We start from the raw sequence: 21,209 nt of genomic DNA on the forward strand, positions 1-21,209 counted from the left end.
GCAAATTCACGGAGATTTGCTGTTTGAATTTTTGGGGGTGGGGGTTGGTGGGGGGCTATTTATTGCAGATTCAGTCACAGCTGGGTGGCAAAGGGTTTTTGAAAATGGAGAATGTTGAGCCCCACTGTCTACTTACAGCTAGCTCCTATGTATTCTTCTGATCTCCGTATTTTAAAATTGCATTAAAACTAAAACGTGTGTCTCAAGGCTGAGAGGCGATGTGATTGCCAAATAGTTTTATGACATTATATTTTTTCCTTTGTTGAGATTTTTCCCTCAATGCTTTATTACTAAGCGCCATAGACGCATTCTAACAGATGTATTATTGTGCCATTCTGTTAATACTTCAGATATTAAACAATGTTTGATTTTAATATTTTATGTGTAGCTTGGTGGGATTAAGGCTTGGAGCTTGGGTTAACAATGTAACATGATTGTAAAGCATGCTATAATACAACAGATTAGTATGAAGTAATGTTGACTTTTATATGACATAATCAGCTATTGATAGTTTTTATGAATAATTCATATGTTCCCCCCCCCACCTCCCATCCAGCAAGATTATAAAGGATGAATCCAGCCGCCTGTGCTGGGTATCCTGGCAGAGCTAGACTGTCATTTTGATGACATTGGTCACAGCCCTCTTACCTGGTTCACCTGGCCCATCACTACTTATACCATATGTTATACTGAGACCTTCATCAGGGCTTAGTACTCAAATCTGCGCATCCACATGAATGACGTTAAAACATTTCCACACCTAATCATAGAATGATACAGAACAGAAGGAGGCCATTCGGCCCATCATGCTCTTTGAAAGAGCTATCCAATTAGTCCCACTCCCCTGCCCTTTCCTCTATGTCCTCTTGAAGTCTGTTATTATCCTCCTCACTGTTTACTACATTTCCGATTTTCGTTTCATCTGCAAACTTTGAAGTTGGTCCTTGTATACCAAAGTCCATGTCATTAATATATATCAAAAGCAGCAGTGGTCCTAATACTGACTCCTGGGGGACGCCGTTGTATACTTCCCTTCAGTGTGAGAAACAACCGTTCACCACTACTCTCTGCTTTCTGTCTCTTAGCCAATTTTGTATCCATGCAAAATTGAACCCATGGGCTTCAATTTTGCTAACAAACAAATTTCTTTTAGTGAATAAACAACAACTAGTATTTATATAGCATCTTTAACATAGTAAAATGTCCCAAGGCATTTCACAGGAACAATTATCAAACAAAATTTGACACCGAGCTACAAAAGGAGATATTAGGACAGGTGACCAAAAGCTTGATCAAAGAAGTAGGTTTTAAGGAGCGTCTTAAAGGAGGAGAGAGAGGTAGAGACGCTGAGAGGGTTAGGAAGGGATTTCCAGAGCTTAAGGCCTAGGCAGCTGAAGGCATGGCCACCCAATGGTGGAACGTTTAAAATCGGGGATGCGAAAGAGGCCGGATTAGGAGGAGCGCAGAGATCTCAGGGGGTGGTAGGGCTGGAGGAGATTACAGAGATGGGGAGGGGCGAGGCCATGGAAGGATTTCAAAACAAGATTGAGAATTTTAAAATTGAAGCATTCCCAGACTGGGAGCTAATGTAAGTCAGCGAACACAGGGGTGATGGGTGAACGGGACTTGGTGTGAGTTAGGATACGGGAATAAATAAAAACAATTATATAGCGCTGTTCACGTCCTCAGGGTGTCCCAAAGCACTTCATAGCCAATCAATTACTTTTAAAGTGCAGTCAGTAGGCAAATGTAGCAGCCAACTTGCACACAACAAGGTCCTACAAACAGTAAATGAGCTAAATGATCACAGAATGGGGATTATATTCAATTGCCTTGGCAGTAATCTGGTGAGTGGGTTATCTGACCATTTTGGAACCCACCCAACTTTTATTCCATTGATCGGTTACTGCCCAGGCAGTGAAGATGAAAATTACTCCCAGTCTGTTTTGATAGTGTTACTGGAAGTAGGACTTTTGGTCAGGGTTCCCTACTCTCCTTCAAATAGTGCCATGGGATCTTTTGCACAGGCCTCACATTAACATCTCATCTGAAAGACAACACCTCTGGCAAAGCAGCACTCTCCGGGCACTACACTTAAGTGTCAGCCTAGATAACGGGCTCGAGAACTGGCGTGGGGCTTGAACCCAAAAACTTACTGACTCAGAAGCAAGAGCGCTACCATTCAAGCAGACACAAGCTGATCAAATGGGACTGTAGAGTGTCGCAGCTGACTGAAATGCCAGTGGGCCGGAGAGATCGCAAACATGACAGTCAGCCATGCCATCCGTTGGGTGGGACAATCGGTTAAATCAGGACAAATCAGATTTCACCAAAGTGAAGTGCACTGGAATCAGATTTCACCAAACTGGAATGCGCTGCCTGAAAGTGCGGTGGAAGCAGATTCAATAGTAACTTTCAAAGGGGAATTGGACATATACTTGAAAAGGAAAAATTTGCGGGGCTAGGGGGAAAGGGGGAGGGGGGGAGTGGCACTAATTGGATAGCTCTTTCAAAGAGCCAGCACAGGCACGATGCACCGAATGGCCTCCTTCTGTGCTGTAAGATTCTATGTCCTGATTAAAAGGCTTCGACTGTATATGGGGACCAAAACCAGTGTGGAGGAGGAGAAGATATAGCTGCAGATCTGGTGACGATTTACACTGCCTCCAAATTGGTCCAGGTTCACATCATTCTGGGAACGTTCAGAGAACAGAGTGTTGCAAGCTTACGCTTGCAATTGGAGGTCAGATTGAGGCATGCGTTGGCTTCATTTGAATCCCCTGTTAACATAAGTTAACAGGAACATTACACGTTCTTTTAATGAAGGATTGAAGTATGGTGTTAGGCTGTTTTTTGTAACACCTAGTGACAAGATTGCAATCGCTTCTGATGCTAATTCCAACACTTTCAACTGTCATTAGCATTCTTCTTTAATCAAGGCCATAATTTATCTGTGTATGTAAACCGTAGAGCAAAAAGCCTGTAGGGCACAGGAAAACATCCACAGCACAAGAAAAAACATAATTGGCTCGAATTTCCTAGGAGCCAAACACCTTAACATTCACTTCACCGTCTCTGCACTCATCTCTGGGAGAAAAAAAAATCTTTCAAGTCCTTTCAATAGCCCTACTGATTCCTCCTATAGCCTCTCCATCTTTTCTTCCTTTGATTCCTTCCTACATAACAACACTCACTACGCTTCATAGTCATGAGGCATTTCTGAGCAATGTGATCAGGCGCGATACAAATTCATGCTCTTTTTTCTTTTCACCCTTTCTTTCTTTGACTCTCCCTGCTGTTTCTCTCCGCACATTTAATTCCGCCCATAGCGCGTCAGAACAGCACACCTGCCAATTGTTAATGCTGCTTTAAAGATATCGTCAAAGTTATATCACAGGTGTTAGTCTAGAACCACAAGGGGTATAAAGTTAGTCAGCGGACTCTGTGGCATCACAGAGCCATGCAAGATTTAAGTGACAGCATTTCAAGGGTCAGTTTGATTTTGAGGATTAGTGTAAGTGAAGCACTCATGTTGTTTTTGACATTTTGAGGAGATTAGTAAAGTTTGTAATTACTAGAAATATCCTGATTGTACTCACTACTATTCAGTTACCTGTTTAATGTTCAATAAATTTGTCTATTGGTTTATAGCCTGCCTCACGGTCTGATAGAGTGAATGTTCTTCTGCCTACCAAAAATGAGAATATTATGTGGTGGCACATGATATATTTCAGTAAGCCATAGTGACAAGGGTTGTCCATCTGACCTCTGGTGTCACTACTTTTACCTAGATATTGGGAAGGTAAAGGCACACCCCAGTTTATAGAGGACATGAGGTCCACTTACAGAAGTAGCCGATGACGCTGAATCCAAGGAAATGTCTAGTTTAAAACCCCCAAAACATAACATCAACATTAAACACGATTTGATGAGCAGGAAGTTCTCCCAGTATCTTGGCCAGCATTCTTCCCTCAACCAACACCATTGAAAACAGATTAACTGGCAATTCATCTCATTGCTGTTTGTAGGATTTACCTGTGTGCAAAAATGGCTGCCAGGTTTGCCTGCATAACAACAGTTAATGCACTTCAATTTAATTCATTATATGTGAACCACTTTGTGACATTTCTAAGAGATGTGATAGAGTGCTACATATGTGAAAGCCTTTCTTTAACTGCATGCAGGTAATCTAATCCAAATGCAAAACCCCTTGTATAACATGAATCCAGAAAACTCTTATTATGCATTTGTGCTCTCGCTAAGGCTCAGAACAGGGAGAGCGGAGGCTAGAGAACACTTCAAAGTGTTACAAACTCAAGTGAGAGGCGATTGATGTGTACTTCATCCACATACATTACAAAGGCACAAAATAGATAGGAAAGCCTGTCAGACTCTACGCTGACACGGTGCTTTTGTAAAGGTAACAAAAGGCAGAACGAAGGAAGCAAGAAACATGAGTAATTGTCTATTTACATTGAGCACATTTGCTGACACTTCAACTTTTTCCTTTCAACTTTCAACTAAGTGAGAGGCCAAAGTTCATAGTGTGGACAGTGCATAGGGTGAAAGAAAACAAGACAAATCAGGAAGTTGTGTTCGAAAGTCAAGCCTGTCCAGAAGATCCATCTTTGCAGTTGATGCCAAACAATCTTCATAAGAACGTAAGAAATAGAACAACAAAAATAGAATGTTTGGCCCATCAAGTCTGTCTTTCCTCAAAAGCCATTTACAGTTTTCTCTATCATAGACTTAACCTAACCTAGAAGGTACAGGTTCAAATCAATGTTAATGCGTTCCTGGTCAGGCTGATGTTTGCAGTAACATGTTTTACATGCCTGCAGGCGAATGTGTCTGCAGCACAGAGGTAAGCTACAAAAGGCGGATTCTCGGAAAGAAGCTGCCTAGAATCAGAGTCAGTGAGTCTTTTAAATTTATTTTGATGATTTTTTTTTGCATTGTATATGGATGTCAATGCTAGCAAATGGAATACCTTCCCGTTCTAGGCATCCATTGCCATCCAGGCAAGGTATGAGGATTTAAATGCAAATTAAAGCTCCCTGTCATCTACTTCAAAGCCGTTAGCAGAGTACACCCCAGTTTGTAGGGGACCTGAGGTCCACTTACTCAACCTCAGCAGAGCATCCACTACTGAATCATTACAATTTCCCACACCAACTATTTTTTTCATCATAAGTGAGATTTTGGCCAAAGTGTGGGCAGTTTAATGCTGTGACGATACCCAACAAGAACTGGATTGGTGTTACATAGAAACATAGAAAATAGGAGCAAGAGTTAGCCATTCGGCCCTTTGGGCCTGCTCTGCCATTCAAAATGATCATGGCTGATCGTCTAACTCAGTACCCTGTTCCCACTTTTTCCCCATATCCCTTGATCCCTTTAGCATTAAGAAATATATCTATCTCCTTCTTGAATACATCTAATGAATTTGCTTTCTGTGGTAGAGAATTCCACAGGTTCACCACCCTCTGAGTGAAGAAATTTCTCCTCATCTCGGTTCTAAATGGCATACCCCGTATCCTGAGACTGTGACCCCTGGTTCTGGACTCCCCAGCCATCCTCCCTGCATCTAGTCTGTCTAGTCCTGTTAGAATTTATATGTTTCGATGAGATCACCTCTCATTCTTCTAAACTCTAGTGAATATAGGTCTAGTCGACCCAATCTCTCCTCATACGTCAGTCCTGCCATCCCAGGAATCAGTCTGGTAAACCTTCGTTGCACTCCCTCCATGACAGGGACATCCTTCCTCAGATGAGGAGACCAAAACTGCACACAGTACTCCAGGTATGGTCTCACCAAGGCCCTGTATAACTGCAGTAAGACATCCCTGCTCCTGTACTCAAATCCTCTTGCAATGAAGGCCAACATACCATTCGGCTTCCTAACTGCTTGCTGCACCTGAATGCTCGCTTTCAGCGACTGGTGTACAAGGACACCCAGGTCTCTTTGCAACTCCCCTTTCCCAATCTGTCACCATTCAGATAATAATCTGCCTTTCTGTTTTTACAACCAAAGTGGATAACCTCACATTTATCCAAGTTATACTGCATCTGCCATGTTTTTGCCCACTCACCCAACTTGTCTAAATAACATTGAAGCCTCTTTGCACCCTCCTCACAGCTCACATTCCACCCCAGCTTTGTGTCGTCTGCAAACTTGGAAATGTTACATTTAGTTCCCTCATCCAAATCATTGATATATATTGTGAATAGCTGGGGCCCAAGCACTGATCCCTGCGGTACCCCACAAGTCACTGCCTGCCACCCGGAAAAAGACCCGTTTATTCCTACTCTCTGTTTCCCGTCTGTCAACCAATTCTCAATCCATGCCAGTATATTCCCCCCAATCCCATGTGCTTTAATTTTGCACACTAACCTCTTGTGTGGGACCTTATCAAAAGCCTTCTGAAAATCCAAGTACACCACATCCACTAATTCTCCCCTATCTATTCTACTAGTTACATCCTCAAAAAACTCCAGTAGATTTGTTAAGCATGATTTCCCTTTCATAAACCCATGCTGACTTTGTCCAATCCCATTAATGCCCTCCAAGTGTTCTTTTATCGCATCTTTTATAATAAACTCTAGCATTTTCCCCACTACCGATGTTAGGCTAACTGGTCTGTAATTCCCTGTTTTTTCTCTCCCTCCTTTTTTAAATAGCGGGGTTACATTTGCCACCCTCCAATCTGTAGGAACTGTTCCAGAGTCTATAGAATTTTGAGTGTTGTCTAAACCTGTCTTGCCTAGAATGCTGATATTTGATAAAGAGTGGAGAATTTCACCCCGACAGCCTGGGCTTGGAAACAAAGCCAGATGCTCAAATTAAATCTCACTGTTCTCAGTCACCCTTGCCCAAGGAGTGAATGCTACAGTTGCAAAGTGAGAGCACGTGAAATTCTAACCAATAGCCAGGATAATCCAAGCACAGCAGGAGTTGGAAGGTCCCACATTGAGAAGACAAGTGTTGGATTAATGAAATAATGGCCAATTACATTATTTAGTTAAAGATGTTGTTAGTGATATTGTTAAACAGTGTTTAATTGTTCATGAAATTCTATTGCAAGACATGGCAAGAGACATTATGGTCTATGCACTATAATAACATTGCAATATTAAGACCCCTGCCTCTTCTTTCAGCTCTTGATATGGTGCCCCAGCTGTTGCCTTTGCCTAGACTGAAGTATCTGTAAAATTGTCACACTGTTCCATGGCATTAGTTTTATGATCTCCTCGGGGCCATTGTAAAGCAAAGTTTTATGTGCTGTGATTACACAAGGTGAATTGCCCTATATCTGCTTAATGAAATAGCTTCTGTCTCTGATGATTCAGTGGGGACTTGGCTACAGTTAGCTGCTTAATCAGGCATCTGCTCTGCGCATCTGACTGGGAGAACAGAACAAGAAGTTCAGACGCTGGGCCATCATTGGCTCATTCCCAGCTAACTGGAAGCCTATAAGCCATTGCATATAGTTGACAAATGTTTGCTGGCTGATGTGACGACTTTTAAAAGGGATAAAAAAACAGTTGTTTTAAATCCTTCAATGTTTTCTCTCTGTTATTGTGTATACACAAAGAGGCTTCTGCAGCTGGGAGTGTGGGCCCAAGGATTTACGATGTTGCCCCATTCTTCCGCTGCGTTGCATCAGGTGCTGGCCACCTTTGGGACATTTACCCGTGACAATAGAGATGTGACGCAGGTGCCAGAGATGGTTTCTTCTTGTCAGCTCTTTTTCTCCCCAGTATTCAGCACTTCCACATCTTAATTGAGCTTTTCCACAATACTGTGCTGCATTTATTTGTCCTTGGCGAGTTCCCCATGCCCTTTCCTGAAAAGCAACCAGGAAAAGTTTGAAAACAACGAAATTGCCGTGCATTTTTTTGCTACATAGAAATCAAGTGGATTCAGCTGAGTCTATCTGTTTATCTCCATGTTTAGTCATCCTGTAACATCATTTGAGTGGCGCCATTTTAGATCGTGGAAGCATGAGGCAGCCATTTTAAAAGCTGGCAAGAAACAACACAAACCCAACATCCTTGTTGGTTTAGAAAGACTGTGCAAGATGAAATTCTGAAATTAAAAACAAATGCTGACAAAACAGGAGGCCCAACAGGACTTAAAAGGAGAACAGGTTACATTTCTGATAGAGACCCTTTGTCAGAAATGAAATGAGAAGCGGGATGTACAACGACATACCTCAGCATTCTGAAGACTTTGTCCCTTCAAGGTCTATAAGCTGCGTGCTTCAATAGCTCCGTTACGAAATGCACAGCCCAGTGTTTGTCTGAATCGGACAGATCCCACGTTTGATCCCTGGTCTGCGATGAGTTTGCTGATCTCAGCTGGGGCACTACAGTTTGCTTGGACTAGGGAGGAGGGGAAAGGAAATCAGCCAGGGTTTACATTCCTGATTGCTGTCCAGTGATTCCAGTGTGTGCGCGTGTGTAGATATCAGGTGAGGGCAGAACTGGGTTTGGGAGGGATGCCCCTGTGATCAAAAGTCTGCCAACATTCACTGTCTGGACTCAGACATGAAGAACACCACATGGATGAGATGTTAGAGGGAATGCGAACATTGAGGAATCTCTATCCCACCACGAGTCTGCACCTAGATGATAGAATATTGGAGTTGAAAAAGATTTGCATTTTTTTCCCTGTGTACCTGAGTTCAAATTACCTCAGATGTAATATCTTACTCCAATGTGCATAGATGTTTCATGTCCTTCTGCATGAAATGGAGCCTATATGAATTTTAATATTTTATCTTTCTTTCTCCCTCTTTTTGTTTTTGTTTGACAGAATGGCCTGAGTTTGTGAAAAACTATGCACCCTGGTGGGCTTCCCACACTCTCAACTGGCTGAAGTACGGCAAGAAGGTTCTGGTGGTCCACTACGAAGATCTGAAACACGACCTTTTTAACCAACTGAAAAATATGGTGTCCGTGCTGGGCCTCGAGGTCTCTGACGACAGGCTCCTCTGTGTTGAGAGCCAAAAGGACGGCAACTTCAAACGCTCTGGCCTAAGGAAACTGGAATATGATCCCTACACACCCGAGATGAAGAAGATGATTGACATTTTCGTCAAGACCGTTGACGTGGCGCTCAAACTGAGAAACATTGCAGGCGTTCCTGAGGATTATGCTCCCAGATGATTTTGTTGGTAAATGCATTCGAAACATGGCTGTGTTTCCCTTCCCTTACCCCGGCCAGTACTCCTTTCCACCCAGTGGGTGGCTTTTTTTAGTATTCTGCAGCTATTAGCTCTCAAGTGCATCAACTGTATAGAGTAACGGTCACCAAATGCAGCTGGGGATAGTAACTATATAGCATAGACATGCTGGAAGACAAGCTTTAGGAAGCGAAGAGTTGCAAGGCACAGTGGCTTAATATGGAATTCAGTGCTACGCAAAGGGAGGAATTACTGTGGCTAACGGGCTCTGTGGTGTGAAGGGATTGAACAATACTCTTAATTATTGCTTTTATTGTTTTGCTTGAACTGACGAATCTGGGGCTGAGATGCAGAGGGAGGGGTTATCCCTGAATAATGTCAAAGGGATGTGGTCATCTGCAGTTGATTGGTATAACGGTGGGGAAATGAAGGGGAGAAGCAAGTACTTTTTAATTTTAACAGTTACCGAACACACATCTATTTTGATACTATAAATATGATGGCCAGTGGTTAACAGTATGCAAACTAGCTAATTGCAGTCAGCAGTCAGCCCGTAGATTGAGAAAATGACCATTGTCTTTTGCTTCATGTTTCTCTCGGAATCTGCTTTAATTTTGGGCACGTTTTTGTCAGTGGCATGGCTATCATGTCCCGTCAGTGAGTGCACTTGACGTGGCCAATGCATCTAATGTGAGGAGACAGCACACCCTGCCTGCTGCTCCTTTTAGACTGCACTTCAGAACACGATTAGCAGTCCTGACCTCCACCACCTGCTAAATCGTAGCAACTCGTTTTAAAATGATATTAGTATATTTTAGAACCAGATATCTGGGAATAGAAGCAGAACTCACCTTGGTCATATAGCGGCAGATAGATGACACTCTGATTGTTGCAGAGGCTTGTCAGGTCTGATTGTACAATCCATTATAACTTCAGTCGGGGTTGATCAGTTGGGACGAAAAATGTTCTCTTGGACTGGGAAGTAGTGAGCAAGAATATTGGCAAGTGAAGAGATAAAATGTGATTAATACCAGTCTGTAATTTAACCATACGTACAGAGAGAGAAAGAGAGGAGTTTTATCAACAGGCCAAGTCAGTAAATTCCTAATTTCTATCCAATTTTCTGTGAGAACCTAAATTAGTGGCTTTAGCCAAAAATGAAATTAAAACTATAGTCATTTCACTTCTAGGCCACGACCGACAATATGTGTTATGAAATTATTTTCTTCTTCAGTTCACAGATTGAGTTAACTGGCCTGCTGGTTGCCTAACACTTGCATATTGGAATCAGCACTCTGAACACCTAGGCTATCCTACTATTCAATTGGCATAGCATCTTTTACTAAACCGCAGCTGTCTGTCCAGGAACCAGCTTTGCATTGGTTATCTACTCAAGTGTATTAGATGCCTTGCACTTTTAAACTCCAGCAGCAACACTCTTAGGAACATAAGAAGCAATCCCAAGAATTAATGCCCTCTATCACCCGCTCCCTCAAATATCTATTCAGTCAAAAAGGCTAATGGAATGTCGGCCTTGATCTCAAAGGGCCTGGATTATAAAAGGGGGAGGAAGTCATGCTTCAGTTATATAGAGCCTCAGTCAGACCCCATTTGGAGTACTGCATTCAGTTTTGGGCACCGCATGTCAGGACAAATATATTGGCCTTGGAGGGGGTGCAGCGCAGATTCACCTGAATGATACCAGGGTTTAGAGGGTTACTTTATGAGGACAGGTTGCATAAACTTGGTTTGTATTCCCTTTTGGGTAAAGGAGATTCAGGGATGATCTGATCGAGGTGTTTAAGGTGTTAAAAGGATTCGATAGGGTAGATACAAAGAAACTATTTCCTCTGGCGGGGGAGTCCAGAACAAGGGGGCATAACCTTGAGCTAGGCCGTTCAGGAGCGAAATCTGAAAGCACTTTTTCACTCAAAGGGTAATAGAAATCTGGAATTCTCTCCCCAAAAAGGCTGTGGATGCTGGGGGTCAATTGGAGCTTTCAAGACTTGAGATTGATGGCTTTTTGTTAGATAAGGGTATCAAGGGATATGGAGTAAAGGCTGGAAAATGGAGTTGAGGTGCAGATCAGCCATGATCTAATTGAAAGGCGAAGCAAGCCCGAGGGGCTGAATGGGCTACTCCAGTTCTTAATGTTCCTATGTTCCCAATCCTCCTTTAAATTTTTCCACACCATCTGCCTCCCTATTCACCATCCTCTGCATAAACTTGTTAAATCCATACAGTCTGTGTACCTTCCCCCTTCTAAGCTTGGGCCTTTCTAGAGTGTGTAACAGTCTGAAATGTATATTTGTTCAAATTATCTATTCCCTTAATCAGTACAGTGCTTAGTGCCCTCCTGTTTTCAAACCCTTAGCCGCCTTCTGCGGTCAATCCCTTAGGACACTGGATTAACACAGGAAAAAAGAATTTTAGGGGTTGAGTCTGAGATCGGGGGCTCCCAACATTTGCACTGGTTTTCTGCTCAAGAGTAATAGATGCCTTGCACTTTTAAACTCCAGCAGCAATGCTCTTAGGAACATAAGAAGCAATCTCAAATATCTACAAGCGTGGAGGGGAAAGGGAAATCATGGGTGCACAGCATTTTCAATCCAATAATAGTCATGGCTGGGGTGCCCACCACTGCCCAGAATGTGCTCTTTATGATCGCTGCTCCCCACTGAGAGCGCCAGATCGTGGAATCTCTGATGCAAGTTCACTACCAGACCGTTAAAAGTAACAAGGGATTTATATATATTGGTCAGAACATTGAATACAGGAGTTGGGATGTCTTGTTGAAGTTGTACAAGACATTAGTAAGGCCACACTTGGAATACTGTGTACAGTTCTGGTCACCCTATTATAGAAAGGATATTATTAAACTAGAAAGAGTGCAGAAAAGATTTACTAGGATGCTACCGGGACTTGATGGTTTGACTTATAGGGAGAGGTTAGATAGACTGGGACTTTTTTCCCTGGAGAGTAGGAGGTTTAGGGGTGATCTTATAGAAGTCTATAAAATAATGAGGGGCATAGATAAGGTCGATAGTCAAAATCTTTTCCCAAAGGTAGGGGAGTCTATAACGAGGGGGCATAGATTTAAGGTGAGAGGGGAGAGATACAAAAGGGTCCAGAGGGGCAATTTTTTCACTCAAAGGGTGATGAGTGTCTGGAACGAGCTGCCAGAGGCAGTAGTAGAGGCGGGTACAATTTTGTCTTTTAAAAAGCATTTGGACAGTTACATGGGTAAGATGGGTATCGAGGGATATGGGCCAAGTGCAGGCAATTGGGACTAGCTTAGTGGTATAAACTGGGCGACATGGACATGTTGGGCCGAAGGGCCTGTTTCCATGTTGTAAACTTCTATGATTCTATGATTCTATAAAGTGTTGTGGCTCACTCCCAAGATTTTTTGGGGAACTGGCTCCCCCCCCCCCCCTCAGCACTGTAGTGAGGGGGCTGCGGTAAAAGCAGAGTATTAGTGTATGGGTTAGAAAGACTCAGGATTATCAAACCCCATACCAGCACTTCTCTCCTCTCTGTAGTAGTATGATCCTCTCCTCTCCTGAAGATACTGCAACATAGGGAATATCCAGACCTGATCCCACTCCCTCAGGCATGGCCTTGTAAAGGATGGGCAGAGGCTCCGCCTCTTATCAGGCCAAGTGTGATTTCCCAAATAAGGTCATAAGAACATAAGAAATAGAAGCAGGAGTAGGCCATACGGCCCCTCGAGCCTGCTCCGCCATTAAATCAGATCATGGCTGATCTTCAACCTCAAGTCCACTTTCCCGCCCAATCCCCATATCCCTTGATTCCCTTAGAGTCTAAAAATCTATCGATGTCTGTCTTGAATATACTCAAGACTCAGCATCCACAGCCCTCTGGGCTGGAGAATTCCAAAGATTCACCACCCTTCGAGTGAAGAAATTCCTCCTCATCTCAGTCCTAAATGGCCGACCCCTTCTCCTGAGACTATGCCCCCTCGTTCTAGACTCTCCAGCCAGGGGAAACAGTCTCTCTGTATCTACCCTGTCAAGCCCTCTTAAGAATTTTATACGTTTCAGTGAGATCATTTCTCATTCTTCTAAACTCCAGAGAGTATCAGCCCATTCTTCTCAATCTCTTCTCATAGGACAACCCTCTCATCCCAAAAATCAACCTAGTGAACAAGATCCTGCCGTATCTGGGTCCCGGCCTTTTTCTGAGCCTTTCCCCCGCAAGCCCACCAGAATTTATGGCGGGAGTCTGGTGGAATGGTCGAAGAAATCCGGCCCCTTTGTGTTAAGTGTCTGGGGAAGTGTCCCTCCGTTTTCAGCCTGTGGATACTGAAAATACCAGACACATATATATAAAAAAAAGCATAACATTACACTGACATACGACAAAACGACAGACACAACAAACAACTGCAAAATAAAAGAACTGCATACAGACACACACTTGTGTCACATGTAAGACAGACAATGTTAAATCAAAAGTATCGGTAAAAATTCTTTGCAGATAATAAGCTTCCAAGTTAATCGTTCACAGACTGTGACACAGACATACCCCCGTTGTCAAGGGCAACCACAAGGTTCGGGAGAAAAAAGCCAGCTCCTGGTTGTTTGGAGTTCAAAGCAGCTAGAAGCTCGATTCTCGCTGCTTGCCGAATAACTCCAGTTTCGACAGGTAGTAAGGTAGTGCAAAAAGCAATTTTGATAAAAATGTCCTGGTCCTTGGCAAGGCAAGCCTTGACAGGAGACAACTGCTTGGACTCAAGGACTTGGAGACTAGACGATTTCTGTAGGTTAACAAACTAAGCGGAGTAAGAATCCGTCTGTAGAGCTTTTGTAAATGTGTCCGTGAAGATTATCACTGTTTGATATTTTACACACGAATTACATAGAATGTGCAGCACAGAAACAGGCCATTCAGCCCAACAAGTCCATACCAGTGTTTATGGTCTACATGAGCCTCCTTCCACCCTTCTTCAACTAACCCTATCAGCATATCCTTTGACTCCTTTCTCCCTCATGTGTTTATCTAGCTTCCCTTTAAATGCATCTATGCTAGTCGCCTCAACTACTCCTTGTGGTAGCACATTCTAACCACTCTCTAGGTAAAGAAGTTTCTCCTGAATTCCCTATTGGATTTATTAACGACTATCTTATATTTATGGCCCTTAGTTCTGGTCTCCTCTGCAAGTGGAAACATCTTCTCTATGTCTGTGTCACCCTAGTGAAATTGTGAACACATTGCATAAGAATATGGCTCCCCTTAGCAATCAGAGGAATTCCAACCTCACTTCTCCTTTTGCTCCAAGGATTAGAGTTTGAATCCAATTCCCTAAAAATGTTATTAAAAAAGAATAGTTGAATTAGATTTTCTTGTGGGGATCTGATTGAAGTGTGGTGTCACATGGTTAGCAGGATGAGCATGCAAAGAGAGCAAGGCTCCGCACCGGAAGCCTTATATTGCAAAATTTACCCTCTGATGCTTTGGGGTGTTGCTGCTGTGTTTTGAAAGCAGAACATTAGGGTTGCCAACCCTCCAGGATTGTCCTGGAGTCTCCAGGAATTGAAGATTAATCTCCAGGACACTGCTGGGAGCAATCATAGGGGGCACTGAGAAAAAAAAATCTTTAGCTGTTTTTTGTTTATTAGTTATAAATATTTTGGAGTTGGGGAAGAAAAGGCTGTTTGACTGACAGTCAAGAATCATCCAGTCGGGTAATGAAGGTTCGCTTTCCAATTGGCCATGGGAAGGCGGTGCGCCATGAGGATGGACATGTTGGGCGACCAATGTGGGGAGCATGGGGGCGGGGCAGTTGGAGGGTGGAGCTCATGTGATGAAACCTCCAGGAATACATCCAGCCAGAGTTGGCGACCCTAAATCACATCGACACTCCAAAATGGCAGCCAAAAAAAATCTGTTGAAATCTTCTTTTTGAGGAATATTCTTTTGTCTCAGTAGTTCTTTTCAAATTTGAGGAGTAGACACAATCAAACATGAGGGGTGAACTTAGCTGGTATTGAGGTAATAACCTTGCAATTCTTTGAGTAGTTAAGTGTTGAAGGAAGACACTTTATCCCTTTGAAGGAATCTGCACTTCATTTGCCAGCTGATTGAAGGCCTTAGCTTTCAGGTCATTGTATTTCTATCGTGGCCTTTAAAATATGGAAGGAAGCAAATGGGATGAGCTGGAACTTCCTCCAATTTAACATTGGCAAGACTGTAGTCAATCTGTTCAACTCCTGCCACAAACTCCACACCCAAGTCTCCATTTCAATCCCCTTCCTCATCCGATTGCTCAGGCTGAACTGAAAAGTGCACGGCCTCAGTGTCCTGTTTGACTCAGAGCTGAACTTCAAACCCCATATCATATTTATCGCCAAGGCCGTCGTTTCTACCAATGTAACATCGCTCTCCTCTGCCTTTACTTCACTCTCACCACCATTAGAACTCTCATCTATGCCTTTGTCACATCTAGGCTCTCTGCTGCTCCCTTATTACCCCTGATCTCACCAACCTCCTTGTCCTCCAACACACTGAATTTAGAGCTCCTTCATGGCCTCGTCCCTCTCTACCTCTGCAACCTCCTTCACCCCTACGTCCCAAACCACACCCCCTTGCTGTTCTACTTGGTCTCTTATATGTTCCTCCTTCCCTCCACTCCACCTTAGTGGCAGAGCCTTCAGCCATCTTATCCCTGTACCCTGATCTTTTCCTCCTTCTTGCTACCTCTCTTCCCATCTTTAAAAACCTGCTCTAAAATCTACATCTCTTTGTCTTGCTAGCTCTTTTCCCATCCTTAAAAACCTCCTCAAAACCGGCCTCTTTGACCATACCTTTAGTCACATCTCCTGATTCTCCTACTATAACGCAAGGTCCATTTTCACCTCTGTGCAGTGCCCTGGGGCATTTTCTATGCTAAAGGCACTGTATACATGCAAGTTGTTGTTGCTCTGTTCTATTTTAACAATATTTGCCATTTAACAAAATTATTCATAGTTTTAATTCCTTTTGTTGACAGAATGAGACTGGCTTGGTAACACTGCACCGCAGGTGATCTGTGTACTCGGTGAGATCCTGAATGAATATTTCACATCGGTATTTACGGTTGAGAAAGGCATGGATGTTAGGGAACTTGGGGAAATAAATAGTGATGTCTTGAGGAGTGTACATATTACAGAGAGGGAGGTGCTGGAAGTCTTAACGCGCATCAAGGTAGATAAATCTCCGGGACCTGATGAAATGTATCCCAGGACGTTATGGGAGGTTAGGGAGGAAATTGCGGGTCCCCTAGCAGAGATATTTGAATCATCCACCGCTACAGGTGAGGTGCCTGAAGATTGGAGGGTAGCAAATGTTGTGCCTTTGTTTAAGAAGGGCGGCAGGGAAAAGCCTGGGAACTACAGACCAGTGAGCCTGACATCTGTAGTGGGTAAGTTGTTAGAGGGTATTCTGAGGGACAGAATCTACAGGCATTTGGAGAGGCAGGGACTAATTAGGAACAGTCAGCATGGTTTTGTGAGAGGAAAATCATGTCTCACGAATTTGATTGAGTTTTTTGAAGGGGTAACCAAGAAGATAGATGAGGGCTGTGCAGTAGACGTGGTCTACATGGACTTCAGCAAAGCATTTGACAAGGTACCGCATGGTAGGTTGTTACATAAGGTTAAATCTCATGGGATCCAAGGTGAGGTAGCCAATTGGATACAAAATTGGCTTGACGACAGAAGACAGAGGGTGGTTGTCGAGGGTTGTTTTTCAAACTGGATGCCTGTGTCCAGCGGTGTGCCTCAGGGATCGGTGCTGGGTCCGCTGTTATTTGTTATTTATATTAATGATTTGGATGAGAATTTAGGAGGCATGGTTAGTAAGTTTGCAGATGACACCAAGATTGGTGGCATTGTGGACAGTGAAGAAGGTTATCTAGGATTGCAACGGGATCTTGATAAATTGGGCCAGTGGGCCGATGAATGGCAGATGGAGTTTAATTTAGATAAATGTGAGGTGATGCATTTTGGTAGATCGAATCGGGCCAGGACCTACTCCGTTAATGGTAGGGCGTTGGGGAGAGTTATAGAACAAAGAGATCTAGGAGTACAGATTCATAGCTCCTTGAAAGTGGAGTCACAGGTGGATAGGGTGGTGAAGAAGGCATTCAGCATGCTTGGTTTCATTGGTCAGAACATTGAATGCAGGAGTTGGGATGTCTTGTTGAAGTTGTACAGGGCATTGGTGAGGCCACACTTGGAGTACTGTGTACAGTTCTGGTCACCCTATTATAGAAAGGATATTATTAAACTAGAAAGAGTGCAGAAAAGATTTACTAGGATGCTACCGGGACTTGATGGTTTGACTTACAGGGAGAGGTTAGACAGACTGGGACTTTATTCCCTGGAGAGTAGGAGGTTAAGGGGTGATCTTATAGAAGTCTATAAAATAATGAGGGGCATAGATAAGGTCGATAGTCAAAATCTTTTCCCAAAGGTAGGGGAGTCTATAACGAGGGGGCACAGATTTAAGGTGAGAGGGGAGAGATACAAAAGGGTCCAGAGGGGCAATTTTTTCACTCAAAGGGTGGTGAGTGTCTGGAACGAGCTGCCAGAGGCAGTAGTAGAGGCGGGTACAATTTTGTCTTTTAAAAAGCATTTGGACAGTTACATGGGGAAGATGGGTATCGAGGGATATGGGCCAAGTGCAGGCAATTGGGACTAGCTTAGTGGTATAAACTGGGCGACATGGACATGTTGGGCCGAAGGGCCTGTTTCCATGTTGTAACTTCTATGATTCTATAAAAAAAAAAAAAAAAAAAAAATTAACCCTACGTATTGTGATGTTCATTATTTTTACCATGACAAGGAGTCTTTGTGGATTTTATTATTATTTTATTATTAGTCAACACACCTCTGCCTGGTTTATACTGCATTTTTCTCTCAAAGCCCCGACTGTCCTTTCTCCTTCCTTGTATCATGTACTCGCTTAAGGCAGTAATACTACAGATACTGATCTCAGACTGGTATTTGTAGTGTGTGCTTGCTCAGCCAACAGACCTGAGTTATACCAACAGCTGCGCCCTCTCATGGAGTTCAGTGACAATGGCGATCTGTGCACGTGGCTGGAACATAGGTCTCGGGAAGGTTCATTTTAAATATCCTGAGAGCGGACCGGTGGGATGTTTCTTTCCTAACATTAAAAAGAATCTAAAATAAATTTGAAGCACTCCCAGGACATCCCATGGCCTTTCAAGGCACTTTTTAAGCGTGGTTGGCATTGTGTTATCACCTGGTGTGAAGTCCCAAGCAATGTTAAAAAAAAAAGCCTTCTGAGGAGGGAACCTCACACATTCCAGCTATAACGACCCTGAGAGTTGGATTGGGAGCAGACTCTTGCAATGATAGTGCCGGATTGGTGGAGGTGTGGACCCCAAATTGATTCCCATTGACACAAAAGGAGCTCCTATAACTGCACCTTGAGAGAGCTGATGGGTTCCGTCCTACCAGGTCTCTGCAATAGGTCACTCGGAGGTTAAATGTGTCGGTTAATTCTGTGACCGTTTCACTGTCTCTCCGTCTCATGGACCACAAAACCATTGAACTTTTTTCACTTCGATTGGTCTTTCGTTCCTCCTACTGTCTGCAGGCTTTTAACATTCAAGCTTTGCACCAGTTAACCATCGGCTAATTTGTTTCATCTTGTCTCTTACTCTTTTCAATCTTGGCATTGTCCAGCAATGTGGGCCTCACCCCTTCACCTGGGTTTTTTCCATTTAAAAAGAAAGCAATGGAAACCCGATGAGGGAGATACAGTGCTTGGATCTCATGTTGCTCTGATGGTTACTTTTTTCCATGGTAAGACCTGTCAGGTGTACCTCTGAAGCAAGATGGGGACACAAAATGATATGGAGATAAGATAATAGTAAAGGGAATTAGGGGTTACGAGGAGCGGGCAGGAAATTGGACATGAATTTAGATTTGAGGTTAGGATCAGATCAGCCATGATCTTATTAAATGGCGGAGCAGGCTCGAAGGGCCGATTGGCCTACTCCTGCTCCTATTTCTTATGTTCTAAGATCAAGTAAGACATCTCAATCCCTCAGGAAGAGGTTCTGTTTTTCCATCACACTTTGGATTTAACTTCCTTAGTACACTGTATTTTTAGTACACTGGCGAATACATTGGTGTTGAATTCCTGTCTGTGCTATTCCAATTGGATGAACCGTGTTAAAATAGCACAGACAGAAAAATAAATGAACAAATTGAAGTCAAACCTGATGGGTGGATGGAGTTAAGATACAGGTCAGCCATGATCTAATTGAACAAGCTCGAGAGGCTGAATGGCCTACTCCTGTTCCTATGATCCTAGGCAGTGTACTAAAAACACAGAGGATTTTCAAGCCCTCTGTATTACATTCCATTTTCATACACAGAACAGGGGTGATTGATTCTACGAACCTGCGGTGAGTTGGGAATGCAAGATGCGACTTGGAGAATCAGGGCCGCAATGTTGTAGCCCAATCACCGCCCCACACTCTGCGAGCACTGACTCTGCCTTGGGACTGCAGGATCGCAGAATTGCTCTTTATTTCTGAAGGAAGATGCGGGTGAAAAAATAATCGCATTTTTGAAAAGGATTTCTTTTAGCTAACGAATCATTGACAGGGGTATCGCTATACGGGAGAGTATTTTATGCAGATATATTTATTTTAAGATGCTGATTTAAGACCGAGCTTTATATTTATTGATCGTGGACAATAAGAAGAGTGATATTAAGATGAATTAGCCCTCTCACTCCCTATTGACAGGAATGGAGAATTCCCAGTCATTTGATTTTTGCCCACTTCGGGAGAGAAAAAGGATAAAGGACTTACAAGAAAGAATGTATAACATTCATTTTATTTTAGGTCACGTGAAAAGACAGCAGCAACTTTTCTGCATTGCGCAGTGTTAGACTATCTGCAGAGTTATGGGGTAATATTCCCACATCTACACTGAGTGGGAAGGAAGGCATTTGCTGGAGTCTCCATCCCTATCAGTCACATGCAAAGATTTAGGTTTGAGTTCAACTTGGGAACTGAAATAGAGGCATTCTCTCACATCAGGGTTACAAACCATAGACCCTACCGTCCATGAATACAAGCCCATTGAGATACTCTGGTCACCTCACTTCTGAAAGATGTGGGAGGGGGAAGGGGAAGAGTCTAGTCAGGATGCTCCGGGCATCATGAGTGTTGGGCAGGCCCGATGGACCAGTTGGTCTTTTCGTATGTAATACTGGACAAGAGAAATGGAAAGATAAAGGTTATTACAGCATGCAGTGGCTTACCAAGGTTATATCTTTACACTAGCCTTGCTTTAAATTCCAGTTGATACCAGTTCGGTACGGTTTGAACTGATCTGTTCTGATCCTCTTTGAATTTTGAGGAGAGGTAACAATACAATGACCCTGTATCCTACACAACCTAGCAATCCTACTTACCGTACATGGAGAAAATAGCCATCACTGCGAGAATGCAGCCAGAGGCGTAACAATGTTTTTGTAAATGTGCAGGAAAGAATGTGCTGTTGGTGTTAAGTTTCAGAAGGTGCACGTTTTGAAGACTGCAAATGATGTCCAGAATTCAAAGGATTGAAAGCAAACATGATTGACTCTTAATTGCCCTCTGAAGTGGCCCAGCAAGCCACTCAGTTGTATCAAACCGCTAGTAGAAGGCCCACCATCACCTTCTCAGGGATGGGCAATAGATGCCAGCCTTGCCAATGACGCCCACATCCCCAGAGTGAATAAAGAATGATATAGGGAGAAAAGGCCTGATGCTGTGTTCATATGGATAAATATTTTGTCAGGGGATTACACAATCCCTCATCCCAGCGCGGGGCTTTGTGGATCAGAGCTGATCTCCGACCCTTGACCCCTGTTACGGGATCGGACCTTATGTCTAAGAGGGAATCTTGCCTCTTGAGAATCCAACCATGACACCATGGGTTGCTAACTCTGGTTGGATGTATTCCTGGAGGCTTCATCACATGACCTCCC

General features: G+C 43.3%; 1 protein-coding gene across 1 annotated transcript in view; it reads left to right on the top strand.

The window, feature by feature from the left end:
• wscd2 (WSC domain containing 2) overlaps positions 1–12,105 on the top strand; it is a 208,760-nt gene extending 196,655 nt beyond the window's left edge. The window contains exon 8 of the mRNA XM_068006335.1: positions 8,819–12,105. Within this exon, the coding sequence (XP_067862436.1) occupies positions 8,819–9,171 (353 nt within the window). The 3' untranslated portion in view covers positions 9,172–12,105. The remainder of the gene's footprint in view (positions 1–8,818) is intronic.
• Positions 12,106–21,209: the final 9,104 nt, after the last annotated feature.

The sequence above is a fragment of the Heptranchias perlo genome, chromosome 25 (genome assembly GCF_035084215.1).
Source record: "Heptranchias perlo isolate sHepPer1 chromosome 25, sHepPer1.hap1, whole genome shotgun sequence".
NCBI lineage: Eukaryota > Metazoa > Chordata > Chondrichthyes > Hexanchiformes > Hexanchidae > Heptranchias > Heptranchias perlo.